The 18708-nt window shown below is 46.5% G+C and overlaps 1 protein-coding gene across 5 annotated transcripts in view; it reads left to right on the top strand.

Moving 5' to 3' along the window:
* Nucleotides 1-18708, top strand: part of PAFAH2 (platelet activating factor acetylhydrolase 2) — a 67952-nt gene that overhangs the window by 11595 nt on the left and 37649 nt on the right. For 4 of the 5 annotated variants that reach the window (XM_040465517.1, XM_040465513.1, XM_040465524.1 and 1 more), the window contains exons 5-10: nucleotides 4879-4947; nucleotides 5586-5727; nucleotides 6710-6823; nucleotides 11308-11399; nucleotides 12981-13151; nucleotides 15106-15260. In XM_040465517.1, coding sequence (XP_040321451.1) covers nucleotides 4879-4947; nucleotides 5586-5727; nucleotides 6710-6823; nucleotides 11308-11399; nucleotides 12981-13151; nucleotides 15106-15260 — 743 coding nt within the window. The remainder of the gene's footprint in view (nucleotides 1-4878; nucleotides 4948-5585; nucleotides 5728-6709; nucleotides 6824-11307; nucleotides 11400-12980; nucleotides 13152-15105; nucleotides 15261-18708) is intronic. The other variant, XM_040465535.1, reaches the window with a different exon arrangement.

The raw sequence follows: 18708 nt of genomic DNA, 5'->3' as shown, positions 1-18708 counted from the left end.
CTCTCCATTCCCTAAGCCATTGTCGACACGGTAGCCAGGGAGATCTGTTTTAAAAGCAGATAGGACCGAGTCATTTTAGCACCTAGAGCAGTGCCTGGCAGATGGTGGGTGCTCAGTGAATATTGTTAAATAAATGAACGACTGTCGCTTCTGTATTTAGACTTTTTATTTTTTTATTTTTTATTTTTTTTTAATTTTTTTTAACGTTTATTTATTTTTTTGGGACAGAGAGAGACAGAGCATGAACGGGGGAGGGGCAGAGAGAGAGGGAGACACAGAATCAGAAACAGGCTCCAGGCTCTGAGCCATCAGCCCAGAGCCCGACGCGGGGCTCGAACTCACGGACCGCGAGATCGTGACCTGGCTGAAGTCGGACGCTTAACCGACTGCGCCACCCAGGCGCCCCTGTATTTAGACTTTTTAATAGTCCTTTGAACTTAATTCAGTTCTTGTCATGGCCTTACGTGGATGCAGGTCCCAGACAAAGTTTCCAGCCTCAGTTCTAACTACTTGCCTCACTCCAGCTCTTGAGACAAACTGATCTTTCACTTCTATAAAAGCACTATGTTGTTTTCTGCCTCAGAGCCTTTATCTGTGCTGTGCTTTGTGGCTGTTTCCGTTGCCTGAAATATTTGCTGTTCTGCTTCTCTCTTCCTCCTCTGGCCCCCCAACCCCTTCATCTTTGCCTGGCTAATTCCAAATTAACCTCAGTGTCTAGTTTGGATGTCACTTTTAGGGACACCCATCCTAACCCCTGCATTATATTAGTTTAATTTTTTCAGTAATGTACTTTCATAAGACAATATCTAGTACTTCTCAGTACTTATCATAATTATAATGAATTAACTATGTGTGATTTTTTTTTTTAATTAAAAATTAAAAAAAATTTTTTTAATTTATTTTTGGGAGAGAGAGAGACAGAGTGTGAGCAAGGGAGGGGCAGAGAGATAGAAACACAGAATCCAAAGCAGGCTCCAGGCTCTGAGCTGTTAGCACAGAGCCTGACGTGAGGCTCAAACTCACAAAGTGTGAGATAGTGACCTGAGCTGAAGTCGGACACTTAACCGACTGAGCCACCCAGGTGCCCATGTGTGATTATTCTTTAAGGTCTGTCTTTTCTACTAGATTGTAATTTCCCTGAAGCAGAGACCATGTCTGTCTTCTATCTCTTCCAGTGCCTAGGACAATACCTGGGAAAGTAGTAGTTTCCCAACAAATATTCACTAAGTGAATACAAGGGCTATGTTTTGCTAGGTTCTCATTCATTTAGCAAATATCTGTTGAGCATCTGTTCTGTGCCATCCCCTTGGCATGAGAAGGTGAGTCCTATGGAGATAAACCTCAAGGAATTGCATCCACTAGGGGAGCCTAAACGTGGACTCACGCAGCTAGCCCATGGCAGGAAGTGGAGAGTAAATGTGGAGATGCGGCTCAAAAGGCAAATAGATGGTCTTCAATGTTGCTTTTTTTAAAAACTTTTTTTTAAAACATTTTTATTTATTTTTGAAGAGACAGAGAGAGACAGAGCATGAGTGGGGGAGGGGCAGAAAGAGAGACAGACACAGAATCCGAAGCAGGCTCCAGGCTCTGAGCTGTCAGCACAGAGCCCAACGCGGGGCTTGAACTCACGGACTGCGAGATCATGACCTGAGCTGAAGTCGGACGTTTAACCGACGGAGCCACCCAGGTGCCCTCAATGTTGCTTTCTTATTCAGTAAATTCAGTACCTGCCATATGCCGGGGCTTGTGCTGAGGTTGAGTATTCAGTAGTGAATAAGACAGAGTCCTTGCCTTCAGAAAGACTGTAGTCTAGTAGGGAAAAAAGTAAGAAACATCCTCATAAGCTCACAGGTATTTTATACAGACAGCAGGTGAACACATGACTTTGGAAAGTGGTCTTTTTGGTCTACGAATGTGTATTGAGACTTCACCCCTCAGTTGACCTGGGTGAGCCGATTATAAATACTCATCAATAACCAGAATGAAATTCCTAGAAAAGGGTCGCCTGCGTGGCTCAGTCAGTTAAGTGTCTGACTTCGGCTCAGGTCATGACCTCATGGTTTGTGAGTTCGGGCCCCACATCGGGCTCTGTGCTGACCACTCAGAGCCTGGACCCTGCTTCAGATTCTGTGTCTCCCTCTCTCTCTGCCCCTCCCCCACTCACGTTCTGTCTCTATCTCTCTCAAAAATAAATAAACATTAAAAAAATTCCTAGAAAGGGGCGCCTGGGTGGCTCAGTCAGTTGGGCATCTGACTTCAGTTCAGGTCATGATCTCATGGTCCATGGGTTCAAGCCCCGCGTCAGGCTCTGTGCTGACAGCTCAGAGCCTGGAGCCTGCTTCAGATTCTGTGTCTCCCTCTCTCTCAAACCCTCCCCCGTTCATGCTCTGTTTCTCTCTGTCTCAAAAATAAATTAAAAAAAAAAAAAACATTAAAAAAAAATTCCTAGAAAAAAGGCAGGGAGGGAAAGGGACATGGTTTCTTCTTGTTGCCTGTGTGGTTAAATTCGGGATTGGAAATCCTTCCAGACCTATGGCTTCCCATCACAGGGAGGAGTATGTGTATTTAAATGTTACCTGTTTATTGGGGTGCCAGTGTGGCTCAGTTGGTTAAGCATCTGACTCCATTTTAGCTCAGGTCGTGATCTCACAGTCATGAGATGGAGCCTCACATTGGGCTCTGTGCTGAGCGTGGAGCCTGCTTGAGATATATTCTCTCTCTCTCTCTCTCTGTCTCTGTCTCTGTCTCTCACCCCCCTGCCCCTCCTCCCTCACGTGCTCACACGTGCTCTCTAAATAAATAAACACACAAATACATAAATAAATATTAACTGTTTGCGATGTGCCATTGTTCCTTTGGTTTCCACACAGTCCTGTGAGGTAGGTGGGGGGTGGGTGGGGGGGGCGGGATGCATATTTTACAGATGACCAGGCAGGCTCTGAAAGGCAGACTTGCCCAATGTTACACAGTTTGAACTGGGAAAGGATCAGAAATCTCTCTGGCTCTTACGTCCAATGCACTGCCTCCCTTGAAGAAGTGAGAGAAGGTGAAAATCAATTTAATGTCTGTCCTTCCTGACCTTTCTGAATCAGTTAGGATCCAAACAAGTTGTATTAACAGAAAAACTCCAAATAACAGTGACCTAAGCAATATGAAGTTTTTTTTTTCTTGCTCAGATAAAAGAAAGCTAGAGGTAGACAGAGATGATATGGTACTTCCACAGTTAAGCAGAGAGCCAGACTTCTTCTATCATCTTGCTCGGCCATGTGTGGCTTCCATTTCTAAGGCTATCTGATGACCTCAGGTGGCTGCTTTTGCTCCTACCGTTACACCCACATTCCAAGCAATAGGAAGGGAGAACTTGCCTGAAAGTTCTGTACAACACACTGTCTAGTCCCATTGACTAGCTCTACTCTGTCCATTATAGTAGCTTTTAGCTGCATGTGGCTATTGAACATTACAAATATGGCTGGTCTAAACTGAGATGTGAAGTGTAAGGTACACACTGGATTTCAAAGACTTCAAATGGAAAAAAAAAAAGAACTTAATAGAATATTTCATTAATTCAGACATTCTTTTTTTTTAAAGTAATCCCGGGGAGCCTGGGTGGCTCAGTCTGTTAAGCATTTGACTTTGGGTCGGGTCATGATCTCACGGTTTGTGGGTTTTAGCCCCATGTCAGGCTCTGAGCAGCCCGGAGCCTGCTTGGGATTCTGTGTCTCCCTCTCTCTCTGCCCCTCCCCGACTCGCACTCTGTCTCTGAAAAATGAATAAATCTTAAAAAAAAAAAAAAAAAAAAAAAGTAATCTCTACACCCAGCGTGGGGCTCAAAAGTTCAAACTCATGACCCCAAGATCAAAGAGTAGGATGCTCTACCAACTGAGCCAGCCAGGTGTCCCTAATTCAGACATTTTGATTATATGTCAAAATGATAATGTCTTGGCTCTATTGAGTTAAATATAACATATTATTAAAATTAATTCCACCTGGGTTTTTTGGGTTTTTTTGTTGTTGAGTTTAAAACATATATCAGGGTGCCTGGGTGGTTCAGTCAGTTGAGCTGAAAGCAGTCTGTTGATTTCAGCTCAGGTCATGATCTCACAGTTCATGAGTTTGAGCCCTGCATCGGGCTCTGCGCTATCAGTATGGAGCTTACTTGGGCTTCTCTTTCTCTCTCTCTGCCTCTCTCTCTGTCTCTCAGAAATAAGTAAGTACACATTAAAATATATATCTACTAGAGAATTTTAATTCATTATGAGGGTAGTATTATATTTCTATTGCTGGGCTGGAACTTAATCACACAGTTAAACCTGGCTGCAGGGGAGGCTGAGAAATGTCATAATTGATGGCATAACTATCTTGAGCTGAAAATCAGATTCTGTTACTAAGGCGGAGGGAAAAGTAAGTGTTTAGAGTAGGCAGTGAACAGTGTCTGCCATATTGCTTTTTTTCTGGGAAGTTGGAGGACAGACCAAAAAAATCACATGCTAACTGACAGGGGCAGATTTGCATATTACAGAAATAGCCAGAGTGTCTGTCTTCAAGGATCTGACCAACGAATTTGGGAGACATACAACATATAGACAATAAAAATGCAATTGTCGAAGTAGCCAAACTGTATTGGGAGGTGCTGGAGGAGATAAGTCAAGGTTCATATGGGGTTGAAAACATCATGGATGGATTTCCACATGCTTCTTGGAACCTTGGGGAGACAAGTGGTATGCTGGCCGGAGAAAGTATCTTGAGGAGGGCTATTCCAAAGGAAGCTTCCTCCATTCAATCTTTTGAGATGGTCACTAGCCAAGTATGGTTGGATTGGGGCTGCAGGTGGGCAATTCTTTTGACCACTTCTCTCTTTCTTCCTTCCTGAATCTCTAGGACACTGTATTCAGCCTTCTGCATGGAGCTGGCCTCCCACGGCTTTGTGGTGGCTGTTCCAGAACACAGGTGAGGGGACGGCAGTCATAACGAAGTATAATAGATTGGATGCCTGCCGTGGGCTAGGATATAGGCTAGACCCATATTGAGATGGTATTTTTAGTCTTCACAACAACCACGCAAAGCAGGTATTATACTCATTTAAAAAAATTTTTTTTTAATGTTTTATTGTTTCATTTATTTTTGAGAGGGAGGGAGGGAGAGAGAGAGAGAGAGTGCGCACATGTGTGCACAGGGGAGGGGCAGAGAGAGAGGAAGACACAGAATCCAAAGCAGGCTCCAGGCTCTGGGCTGTCAGCACTGAGCCCGATGCGGGGCGTGAGCCCACGAACTGGGAGATCATGACCTGAGCTGAAGTCGGTCACTTAACCGACTGAGCCCCCCAGGCGCCCTTATACTCATTTTAAAGGTGAGGAAACCACGGTTCAGAGGTTCACTTGCTGAAGGTGACAGTGCTAAATTGGGGTTCAAACCTATCAGTCTTCCATTTCAGGGTTTTTCTCCTCTCCTGTGTATGCCCCCAGATCTTTTTCCCTCCTGGCCAAAGGATGATCCAGGGTATCTTGGCGGAAATGGAGGATTTGGTAAAGGGGAGAAATAAGCTGAAGAGTGTCTTCTTGGTGTCTCTGGTGGCATGTGTATTTCAGGGACGGGTCAGCCGCGACCACCTGTTTCTGCAAGCAGGCCCCAGAGGAGAACCAGCTCCCTAATGAGTCGCTGGAGGAGGAATGGATCCCTCACCGTCAGATTGAAGAAGGGGAGAAGGAATTCCATGTCCGAAACTGCCAGGTAGGCTTGTGCCAGTTGGGGAAGGGAGAGTTTACCTGTCTTCCTCCTACTATAGTCACTAAGAAGACTTTTCACTAACCTTCTGTCCTGAAATCTCAGCCATAGTGGGTCTGAGCTTGCCACATCAGAGAAATGGGGTATTAATCAAGACTTTTACAATTGCAGGTGACAGAAAGTCCATTTAATCTCGTTAGGCCAAATGGAGACTTGATTGGCTTATCCAGGCAGTTGTAAGTGGGGCAGGACCACGGGAGCCAGACAAATACGGTCAAGACCTTTCTTTCTTTCTCATCTCTGCTCTGCTGGTTGGTCTTGTCTGCAAACTGGCTTACCTTGTGAGGTTAGAACCGTAGCTCGTGACAGTCTGAGCTTGCGTATGTTTCAGCTCCCCATCTGAGAGAATTAGGCTCTTTGGGGGTTGTCTCCCAGTCGTCATACCTGCCTCAAGCTGCAGGTTGAAAATGAAAAACCCTGGAGGGAGGCTCCTAGACTGGGGAGGGATACCCAAATGGGAAATTCCCATCAGAAGTACATTGATAGATTTGAGGGGAGCACAGTCCTCAAAGGTCAGGGTTAGCGGGCAAAGTAGGAGCAGATAAGTGCTAGACAGACAAAAGCAATAGATGTATGTTGTTAATAGGCACGTAGAATCCAGTACTAGGTTGATTCAAAAACACTCTTGCTCCTTTAGTGTTCAAGGTGCTTTCATATGTGTTGTCTTATTCGGTCCTCTTGACACCCCCGTGGGGAGGTGGGTAGAGAGTCTGTATGGCAGTGCTGACTGCAGTGAACTGTTAGGTGGCGATTATGTGAGCTGCTAGGAGGTTGCTGAGCCTTTCTCAGGATGTGGAACCCACAGTGCTTGCTGAGATGTGGGTGGGCAAGCCATCCCTGCATTCTTCCTTGGCTCTGTCGGAGAGTGAGATCCTTGCTGGATGATTGTGCGGCGTTCCAGCTCCCACCAGGACTGTCTGTGTTGCAGGTGCATCAGAGGGTAAGCGAGTGTGCACGGGTGTTGAAGATCCTGCAGGAGGTCACTGCTGGGCAGATCGTCCTCAACATCTTGCCTGGCGGGTTGGATCTGATGACTTTGAAGGTATGGCAGCCATTGGTATGACCCTGAGCACACATATTCATCAGGACTTTTTTGGTTACAAATAACAGAAACCTAACTCATTAGCTTAAACCGAAAGAGAATTTATTGACTCACGTAAGTGGGAAGACCCAAGGCAGACAGGCTTCAGGCCAGTGTAGCTAGATCCAGGGTCTCAGACATTGTCATCAAAGTCCCGGCACTCTCTCTACCTTCTCCTGGCTCAGTTCCACTCTGTGTGTGTGAGCTCCATTCTCACTGCACACCCCCCGCATTAGACAAGAAAGATGCTGCTGGCAGCCTGAACCTGTGTTTTTTTTTAAGTTTGCTTATTTATTTTGAGAGAGAGAAAGCACAAGCAAGGAAGGGGCAGAGAGAGAGGAGGACAGAGGATCTGAAGCAGGCTCTGCGCTGACAGTAGAAAGTCTGACACAGGGCTCAAACTCACGAACCACGAGATCATGACCTGAGCCGAAATCAGATGCTTAACCTACTGAGCCACCCAGGCGCCCCACCCCAAGCGTTTTTTCGGTTCAGCTCCAGATTTAACAGGAAGAGAGATTCTGTTGCCTCCACTATTCTGGGAAGGCCGTGGCCCTGCTTGGGTTACTTGTCCCTTCTAGATCTCTCACTGTACCAGAAGGACAGTTGTTAAGTGGGGCAGATAGATTGGCCTGCCTCGGTTCTACCTCCACTTCTGGGTCAGGGGAACCTGAGCACCAGGACTGGCAGCCCTACAGGGCCACACGGATAAGGAAGAGATGTTTCGGTCCCCAGAGGAAGGGCTGTCGAGCCACAAACAACCTGCGTCCACAGCAGGCTAATTCCTTCCCTCAAGGGGATCTCAGAAATCCTCCCAGGAGGATAGAAACTGTCTTGGCTGTGGAATTTGCTGCCTATGAAGATACATTCCCAACCCCCCTATCTTTCCCACCTGATTTCAAAAATAGCTTAGGCTCTATTTAGACCACCAAGAAATCACACAAAAGCATGAAGAAAAAAATAGTTTTTCTACATTTTGATGTTTGTCCTTCCAGTTCTTTTATTTATCTATTTATTTACTTATTTATTTTGAGAGAAAGGAAGCCTGCAAGCAGGGGGAGGGGCAGAGGTAGAATCTTAAGCAGGCTGGTGCTCAGCACGGTCTCCATCTCACAATCCTAGGATCATGACCTGAGCTGAAATCAAGAGTCGGACACTCAACTCACTGAGCCACCCAGGTGCCCCAGGCTTTCTAGTTCTTTTAAAATGCATAATGCATACGTATACATTTTTAAAAGCAATAATGTTATCATTTAATACAAGCTTTTGTATGGCCTTTTTTTTTTCACTTAGCAAAATAGTCTGAATGTTGTCTTATGCCAGTGAATATTTTCTAGGGCATGATTTTTAATTTTTTTTTTTTTCAACATTATTTATTTTTGGGACAGAAAGAGACAGAGCATGAACGGGGGAGGGGCAGAGAGAGAGAGGGAGACACAGAATCGGAAACAGGCTCCAGGCTCCGAGCCATCAGCCCAGAGCCCGACGCGGGGCTCGAACTCACGGACCGCGAGATCGTGACCTGGCTGAAGTCGGACGCTTAACCGACTGCGCCACCCAGGCGCCCCTAGGGCATGATTTTTAATAGCTGTGTAATATTCCATTGCATAAGTGAGAATGGTGTATGTATATATATAAAAAAATAACAGTTACTGCCTTATGAGTACTTACTGTGATGAGAGCCCTTCGCACAAACTTATGCGGGAAGTATTATCTCTTTACATAGAAAGAAACCAAAGATCAAAGAGGCTAAGTATCTACCCAAGGTGACACAGCTAAGTAAGTGGTAGGCTCAGGCTTCAAACTGGGGCTTTTGGATCCCAAAGCCTGTGCTGTGTGCCCCAAAACCTTACTACAAAGTACCTTTTAGGGGCACCTGGGTGGCTCAGTCAGTTGAACATTCAACTCGATTTCAGCTCAGGTCGTGATCCCAAGGTCATGGGATTGAGCCCCACCTCGGGCTCTGCACTGAGCATAGAGCCGTGCATGAGAGTCTCTCTCTCTCTCTTTCTCTCTCTCCCCTCCCCCACCCCTCTCCCCCCACCACTCTGGCTCTCTGTATAATAAAAATAAATGAAAAGAAAATACCTCGTAAAGGCTCTAGTAGCGTCTTCCAGGGCAGAGTATCTGCCTGGATGCCCAGTTGGCAAGGCAGAGATCTGAAGCGCTTTACCAACTATTTGATGTATGTCATCAACCCCCACTAGACAAGCAGGGTCCTGGGCCTGAAGTGCAGGGCTGTATGCCTGTGCAAAAATACAACAATCGAACTAAACTCCAGCCTGCCTAATGTTGGTCTTAGGCTCCTAAGACCAACATTAGGCAGGCTGGAGTTTAGTTCGATTGTTGTATTTTGTTTGGAGAAATACAGAATAAGAAAAGCTAAGAACGTTTTCGTCTACCAGATTACGATCTGAAAATTGATTACTCACTCTTGTTGGCAGAACTGTGGGGAAGTAGAGATTACAAATTGCCCCATGCAGGGCAGTTTAGCGATACTTATCAAAAGCACAAATGCACATATTATTTGACCCAGCAGCGTCCACTTCTTGGAATTTATTCTATAGATACTTGTACCCATGCAACATGATGTACGTACAAGGTTAATCATTCCACTGTTGTTTGTAATAGCGAAAGCTTGACAGTATCCTAAGTGTTCTCCAGTAAGGGAAGTGGTTTAATAGATTATGAAACAATGGATGTATTAGTTTTGGGAATGTTAATTGCTGTAACTTGTAAGTCCCAAATCTCAGCAGCTTAACACAATGGAAATTTAATTCTCTCCCACGTAAAGTCAAAAATGGGTGCTCCTATGCACGAGCTAACTCAGGGATCCAGGCTCCTTTCAGCTCATAGCTCTACCCTCTTCCACTTGTGAAACCCAACTCCGCTGTGTGCAGTAGTTCAGGAATTGGAAAGGGTGTAGAGGTTTGTATGAAACACTTTTTATGGGCCAAGCTTGGAAGTGGAGATATCGCTTTCGTGCTCATTCCGTCGGCTAGAACTCGGTCCCAAGGCCACATCCAACTGCTGGGCAATAGAGTCTAGCTGTCTGTCCAGGAAGAAGACAGATTTGGGGATCAGCCAACTGTCTATGCCATGGTGAAACCCATTGTAGCTGTAAAAAGGATGAGAAAGGTCTTTATGTACTAATATTATTATGTACAAAGGTAAGACACAATGCCACTTGTATAAAAAGGGGGGGGGAAGTATAGAGTCACATTTACCTGTATGCATGTAAGTAAGCTCTGCAAAGACACTGAAGAAACTTACCCGTGTAGGGATAGGTGTTGGGCAGCTGTGGGAAAAGGGAACGTGGTACACGGGTGACTTTGCTATATACTCCTGATTTTAGGGATTTATAAATATATTAACCTATTTAAAAAAGCTGAAGTGGCCACCAGCCAAGTTGTTGGTCGGCAGGTACTGAGCAAGGGGGTAGAATTTGGATACAGAGCCTTGGGTTAGAAATTGGGGAGAGCAGGGGAGAGCATGGGAGCCGGGCAGAGGCTGGACAGCAAAGGCTAGAGAGATTTTCCGAGCCCCTTAGCAGGCAGCTGCAGTGGCTTTTTATATAACCAAGCCCTGCAGGCTTCTGTGGACAACCAGAAATAGATACTTGCGGAGCATGTTCGAGCAACCAGACTCACTGCTAGAGAAACGTCAGGACAGATGCCCAGAGGAAGGAGAACCTGAGTCTGTTTCTGGATGAGCACGCCTCACTTCAGAGGAAAATGACAGGTGGCAGGAGTTTTCTGTTCTGTCCTCGGCTTGGTGCACGTGTCAGCCTGTTGGACTGGCTGTAAGGCAGGGGTCTAGAGGCCAGAGACAGTTCTTGTTCTTAACGTGCTCTTACACTGATGGGTCAGTGTGGAATCACATCATTTATGCCCATTAATTTATGTGTGTGTGTGTGTGTGTGTGTGTGTGTGTGTGTGTATTTTTTTTAATGTTTATTTATTTTGAGAGAGAGTGAGAGACAGAGCGTGAGCAGGGAAGGAGCAGAGAGAGAGGGAGACACAGAATCCGAAGCAGGCTCCAGGCTCTGAGCTGTCAGCACAGAGCCTGATGCGGCACCCGAACTCACAAACCACGAGATCATGACCTGAGCTGAGGTTGGATGGTTAACTGACTGAGCCACCCAGGCGCCCCTGTTGGTATATATTTGAATGTCTCCTCTGGTCCAGGTGTTACAGACAGTATGATTACAAAAACAAAGGTGGAAAACATAGTTTTCAGAATTCCTGACTACAGAAAGCTGTTCAGCCTGGGGAATGCCTGACTGGCTGCTCTCCACTGAGCAAGAGGTTCTTAACGTGCAGGTGGGAGCTCACCCACTGTACCGTGCTTCCACATCACTCTCACTCTTTGCCTCTTGCCTCTGAAGAATTCCCGGAAAAGCAACCCCTCGTTTCTGATTTGGCTCAGTTCTCTGCTTTCCTCAGGGCAGCATCAACATGAGCCGCGTGGCTGTGATGGGACATTCATTTGGTGGGGCCACGGCGATACTGGCTTTGGCCAAGGAGACCCAGTTTCGGTGAGTTTCCCAGCGATGCTTCTGTGAGCACACACCATTTATTCAGCGTGTGTTTGTCACACAAGAGTTATATACTAGGCACTGTTTTGGGGGCTGAGGGTTCAGTGGGTCTAAGATTTCATGGACTTCTGTTATTGTGGGAGGAGATGGACTAATAAATAGTCAAATCCCCAGTCCCCAAGTGTAGTGAAGCAAATAAGAGGCCGATATGCCAGAGTGATTGGAGGTTTTTTGGAGAAAGTGACAGAAACCAAGACTTAACAAAGAAACTAACCGTATAAAGGTCTAGGGGATCATTCTAGGAAGAGGGAACAGCTAATGCAAAGGCCCTGAGGTAGAAAGAAGCTTGCTGTGTCAGTGTGGGAGAGGCACAGTGAGTGAGGGGGAAGTGGCTCAAGATGTGATCAGAGAAATAAACAGAGGCTAGATCACAGGGCCTTTTGGCCACAGTGAGGGTGTTCGATTTTATTCCAGGTATGATGGGAAACCGTTGAAGGATTTTAAGCAGAAAAAAATCTTTATTTATTTATTTACTTATTATTTTATTTTATTTTATTATTTATTTATTTATTAAACTAATTGCTACACTCCACATGGGGCTCAAACTCATGACCCCAAGATCAAGAGTCACATGCTCTTCCTGCTGAGCCAGCACCACCCCCCTCAACCCCATCCCCGAGAAAAATCTTATTTGCACTTGTAAAGATCCCTCTGGCTACTGTGTGAAGAATGGACTGTAGCAGGACAAGACTGAAAACCAGGAGGCTAGTTAGAGGAAAGCTATTTCAGAGTCAAGGTCAGAGGTGATGGGTTTGCATTAGGACAGAGGTGGCAGGATGGAGAGATGCGAATTGAGTCAGGATATATTTTAGAATTTTCAGGACTTGGTGATGTATGAGGTGAAGGAAAGAGGAGTCAGGTTTTTCATTTTTGTATACATCATCTGAGTGGGAGATGAATGTCCTTCATTGATATGGAGAAGACCGGAGGAACTTTGGGGGTGGGGTGCTAATCTTGGGTCCTTAGTTTTGCCCCAGGTGACAGATTACTGCTTGCCACACTGGCCATGTCTTTGAGTTGTGGCATTGAGGAACCTTTTCCTGATCTCCCATGCCATACATGCTGTGGGCTCACATAGCTCCTTGTGCCGTCAGGGCACTAAGCTGCATTTCGTTACCTTGTCTGTTCTGTCTCCCTTTCTAGACTGGGAGCTCCATGAGAGCAAGAACTGTGTCATTTATCTCTGTATCCACAGCACAGAGCTAAGCACATAGTAGGTACTCAGTGAATGTTGAATGAATGAAGTACCTTCTGAGTAACCCAGGTCAGCAACCTGAGTAGATCCAGGAGAAGGTCTGACCCTTGCTCTCAGTGAGTTTAAAATCTAGAAGAGTCTTTGGTGACAGGTAAAACTGATCTCTACCCAAAATCCTAACTGAAGTGTCTGGGCCCTGGTACCCCCTTCTGGCTTTCTGAGCTTTTGTCCCCCTGAAGGGAAGAACCCTGCCCCTTCCCCCTCTACCCTAACTACTCTTACCTGGGTTTCTGCATGGCTATTCCAAATGTCTGGTTCCATGACAGGTGTGCTGTGGCTCTGGATGCTTGGATGTTTCCTCTGGAACATGACTTTTACCCCAAGGCCCGAGGCCCTGTGTTCTTTATCAATGCTGAGAAATTCCAGACAGTGGAGAGTATCAACTTGATGAAGAAGATATGTGCTCAGCACGAGCAATCCAGGATCATAACTGTCCTGTGAGTAAGCCCCAGGGTCACGATCCCCAGTGTCCTCGCCATTTGCTACCTAGCTGTGGCTCTCTTAGTTTCTTCTACATTATCCATAAGTTCTACCCATTAATACAGCACCTGAGTACTTCCTGAAGTGCAAAGCCTTATTCATTCCTTTAGGATTTCCTATCTGTCCCTTTCCACTTAGCTCTATCTACAGCAATTCCTTTACTAGTTTATATGACTTGATGACAGGATTTACCTGTTGCTTTCTGGAACAGAAAGCAACTCTTTCCCCTGGAGAGGAAAAGTGTGGGTCGAGGTGGACTCCAGAGATCTCGAACCTCATTTGGGAATTTTACCGAGTCTTTTGAAGACTGTAAATGTAGTAGACCTTTGACGTTCAGGAGATAGGCCTCAGGAGACCTTGAATACCTAAATTCAGATACCTTCCGCAAACCATCTATATTCTGCCCAAGAGAAACCATACTCTTCACTTCCATTGCTAGCACTATCAGATGGTTTTTTTTCAGGAGCCATTTTTCACAGAAAGAAAATTTTTTGAGTGACTTTCAGATACGTACCGTAGCTCGTAAGTGGCACACAGTTCAGGTGCAGGGCTGAAGGCTCACTGACAGATCTCTGACTTGCTTCCGCCCTGCACTCGAGCCTAACAGAGCCTAATAGCACAGGCATCAAGGATCCCACGTTCTGTCTTAGCAAGACGACAAGTAACTACATGTCACTGGCCTTTGGAATCACTCAGGTAGTTGAAATGCTAAGTCCGAAGCGCTGGAATGCTAGGAGTCTGCCACCCTTGCTCATCTTGGCGGGGCTGTCTCCCCGAGGGCCAGCCCTCCCTTTGGCTGTTGATCTCATGGCCGCGTGACAGTTTCCCCAAGCCAGTCAGATTGAGGGTAATGGTGGGAAGGGAGGTGAGAGCAGTCAGGAAGGGGATGATTTAACTGTTGGCAGTGTATCACTTCTTAAACCGAGTGCTGGGTATCCATTATGTTTATTCTTTACACTTTTTCGTGTGCCTTAAGTAACACTTTTTTTTTTTTAATTTTTTTAACGTTTATTTATTTTTGAGACAGAGAGAGACAGAGCATGAACGGGGGAGGGGCAGAGAGAGAGGGAGACACAGAACCGGAAGCAGGCTCCAGGCTCTGAGCCGTCAGCCCAGAGCCTGACATGGGGCTCGAATTCACAGACCGCGAGATCGTGACCTGAGCTGAAGTCGGGCGCTCAACCGACTGAGCCACCCAGGCGCCCCAGCACATTTTTTTTTTTAAGTCAGTTTTTCTGCATGATACCAACCAAAGTTTGGCATTTAGGTTTTCTTCCCTCATTGAATTGATTAGGAAACTAGGTTGGGAGCAATAGCCCAAAATGAACCTACCGAGAACTTTTCACCTTCGAATTAAATGTGTTTGATATCAAAGAACTTAAATTCTAATCCAGAAACCCTCTTTTATAAGCATTTGTTCTCACTTGTCTGATTACTTAAATAAAGACAGGGGATTCCTTTTCCTGTTTACTTTGTGGTACATTTCTGAAGAAAGAGGAGCTGACATGTTTTGTGAATGTTCAGGAGTCACGTGAAAGCCATGGTGTGGTGGTTTGTCATGACATAGGAATGGCCGGTGTGGCAGACCTCGCTTCCTCACCCCTGCGCCTGCCCGCTCCAGCTAACTCCACCCTTCCCTGCACTGTCAGACGTTGTGTTCTAGGGGCCGAGGCAGCTTTGAAGCCAGGCACCCCTGTGTTCAAATCCTAACCCTGTCCCTTGCTAGCCGTGTGACCTCAGGCAGTTCCTTTCCTCGGATTCCGTCAAAGGGGAAATGCTTCCCTTACGAGACTCTTGTGAAAGTTGAGATAATGCACATAAAACAGCTCAGACATGGTGAATGCTTAACAAATACTAGTTATGCCTTAGCCTCCAGACCCATACCGGTTCCTTGTTCCTCTTTTCCTCTAGTGGTTCTGTTCATCGGAGTCAAACTGACTTTGCCTTTGTGGCTGGTAACTGGATTGGTAAATTCTTCTCCACTCAAACCCGTGGGAGCTTGGACCCCTATGAAGGTCAAGAGATTATGGTGAGGGCCATGTTGGCCTTCCTGCAGAAGCACCTTGGTAAGGAGAGAACTGAGGTTTATGGGGAAGCCATGGGGTCCCTTAGATTTCCCTGCACAGTGGTCTATACCGACATGTCCCAGATCAGGACGATTTATGGCACAAGGAAAACCTGAGCGAAGGAGAGGGTTATGTAGAATTACAGAAAGAACACTTAGCTGAAAGTTCGGAGACCCTGACTCTGTCTCTTACTACCTGAATGAACTTGGCCTCATCATTGAACTCCTGAGCCTTGGTTTCCTCACTGTAAATCGAACATTCACCTCTCTCTACTCCATTACTTGGGTCCTAACTCATTATCACTCACCTCATGTGGATTGTGGAGGTTATAACGATAAATGGGCTAAATTCGTGGAAGTGCTTTAAACAAAACAAAGCACGGAAGGCCTATGACCACTGTCATACATCACAGACCAGCTAAATGGCAAGGCCTGTAGAGGTCATTGGTCCATCCTCCCACCCAGAGGAAATGGCCCCTTCCCTGCCATGTGGAGAGTGCTTCTCTGAGGGTCAGCCCTCTCCGCCTCTCCATTTTAAGACTGATACTCTAGTTAGTTTTGGTTACAAGGACTAGATATTGACTCAGTTACCTCAAGAAGAAAAGGGGAGTTTATTGATGAAAGTACAGCCAGCCAGGTGGGAAGCAAAAAGTTACAGGAACCCAAGTAGGACTGGCCTCTCTTTCTCTCATCTCTCTCATGGGCTTAGCCTCATTTCCTCTCATGACATCTCTCTTTCTCTTGGCTCCAGTCTGTATTTTTCTTATATTCTACTCTAGTTTTTCTCTTGCCAATAGCCTCTGCTTGTTCAGTTGCTGGTCCCTCATAGCTCCAGTCAGCTCGAACCACTCATGGCTCGGTCTTTCTTCCTTGCGGCCCCCTCCCATCTTTGGCTCCCGCTGCTCGCTGCCATGTTTCCCCGAATTTCCCAGACCGGATTCCCAAGAGAGACAGCTTGATTCTACCAGCTCATCTTTACCTAGCAACACATCGTAGGCCACTGTCCAGCTTAGGCCCAGAGCTCTCTGGATCAGATGTCCCTCTCTGATCCACCAACTGTTGTGCTAGCACAGTGTCCTTCAGAAGGGGGTCAGGCTGGCCTGGGTTTCCAAGGTTCCGCCTCACCCCAGCCTAAGACCAAAATGTCCTACTTTGTGACTCCTCCCACTTGCCCTGATCATCCCCTCAAGGGCTACCCAGAGGGGCCCCCGACCCCTTGCACATGGCAGGTCTTCAGATACTTTAAGTCCCCTATGGTGTCCTCTCTGAGTTTCCCGGTCAGTAAGCTAAATGTCCCCGGTACCTGCGCCTGTTCCCCGTGCAGCTCCCCGTGTGGCCATTATTATCCCCTTCGGATGCACTGTTTGTCACCACACCTGGGTGGTGCCCCGACTTGAGCAGCTGGTTGCGGTACAGCAGCACCGTCACCTCTGTGCTCTGGACACTAGACTTCTAGTTGCGTGGCCTGAGCGCATTCACAATTCCAACCGTTGCCTAACAAATTCGGCTTGGATTGAGTTTGCTTTTAAGACACATCTGTTCTATTATGAGTTTATTGACTTTTTGAACCTCCGTTTGCATTTCGAAATTTATGCCTGTTCATTTTCTCTTGCTCATTGTGTGAGCCATTATGCCTGCCTGGGTTTAGAGACTTCCAGGGTTAATAGAGACCTTGGAGCACCACCTGTCACCTCGTAGGAGAAGAATGGGTCCATGAGTCTAGACTTTAATGGAGACTGACTACATGGTCCTCAGTCCACTTTCCCCATTTCCTACTGGCACCATGTCATTAGGTAAGAGCTAAATATGACAGGGGAGCCTACCATGGTGTGATTGGTATTTCCGCCTTTAATACCAATGTCTGTTGAGCTAAGGTACTTATTACGGAGACCACCAGAAGAGGAGACGGAAGGGAGGCAAGCCCTACACTGAAGGGAGATTACTGAGGATTTGCATTATGCCAGGCTTTCCACTGAATACTATAGATTCAGTATGAGGTATAATCCTGAAGATGACCCTCTCTGGCAGGTACTTTTATTATTAACTCAATTTTATAGATGAAGATAGGAAGCTTAGAAAATTTAAGTAATTTGTCCAAGGTTATCTGGTTATTGAGTGGCAAGGCCAGAATGCAGCCTAACTTGTCTGATTCCCAAGCCCACGTCCTTAGTTGATGCACTGCTCCGCCAGTGACTGATGACCACGATATATGCGCTCAGTCTTGAGGAGACACAGAGGGCAGGCGCCTGGCTGATGGAAGGGAACAGACAGCCGAGGAAGGAGGCTCCCTAGACAAAGTGATGCTTGTCTTGAATCTTTTTTTTTGATTTTTAAAAATGTTCTTACTTGTTTTTGAGAGAGAGAGACACATACACACACAGAGCACGAGTGGGGGAAGGGCAGAGAGAGAGGGAGACACGGAATCTGAAGCAGGCTGCAGGGTCCGAGCTATCAGCACAGAGCCTGATACGGGGCTCAAAGTCACAAACCACAAGATCATGACCTGAGCTGGAGTCAGAGGCTTAACTGACAGAGCCACCCAAGCACCCCTGCTTGTCTTTAATCGTAACCGATGAGTACAATTCTCCAGGCAAGAAAGGGGCAAGGATCTTCTAAACAGAAGGCGCAGATGCTTGTATGGTCAGTTTTGAGAAACTGTGTTTAGAGTATCTGGCTCTCGGGAGCACCTGGGTGGCTCAGTCCGTTGAGTGTCCGACTTCGACTGGGGTCATGATCTCACGGCTTGTGAGTTCGATCCCCACGTCAGGCTCTGTGCTGACAGCTCGGAGCCTGGAGCCTGCTTCGGATTCTGTGTCTCCCTCTTTCTCTGCCCCTCCCCCGCTCACACTCTGTCTCTCTCTCTCAAAAATAAACATTAAAAAAAAAAAAAAAAAGAGTATCTGGCGCTCGGGATAGTGAGTTGGTGGAACATACAGGCAGAGAAGTGGGCAGAAGCCAGAGGAGAAGCCATGTACTTGCTGAAATGAGAGTGGATTTTATTCCCCTGGCAGGGGACTGTCATGATCAGACTTGTGTGTGCAAGCTGGCTGCATCATGGAGGACGGGCGATGGGCCTGTCTGAAGCTCTGGCTTAAGCAGACGAGAAGAGATGACACAGGGTCCGAAAACACAAAGGCTCTCACTTGGAACAATTAGCCTTGCAGCGGGAGAAAAGCATTTTGGTGGCCACACAATACATTGGCACACGGGAAACTAAGCTGAGTTGTAGTGAGCTCCTACAGAATACCTCTGGGAGGGCATATGCCACTGATCCAGGGATATTCTTTCTCTTTGTTAAAAAGATTGGTGCTTCTGGGGCACCTGGGTGGCTCAGTCATTTAAACGTCTGACTCCCGATTTCGGCTTGGGTCATGATCTCACGTTGACAGTGTGGAGCCTGCTTGGGATTCTCTCCCTCCCTCTCTCTCTCTCTCTCTCTCTCTCTCTCT

This window comes from Herpailurus yagouaroundi, unplaced genomic scaffold, assembly GCF_014898765.1.
Source record: "Herpailurus yagouaroundi ecotype Mexico unplaced genomic scaffold, PumYag 77, whole genome shotgun sequence".
Taxonomy (NCBI): Eukaryota; Metazoa; Chordata; class Mammalia; order Carnivora; family Felidae; genus Herpailurus; species Herpailurus yagouaroundi.
Note: the sequence above shows the minus strand (reverse complement) of the source record. Positions and strands in the feature narration are given on the sequence as shown.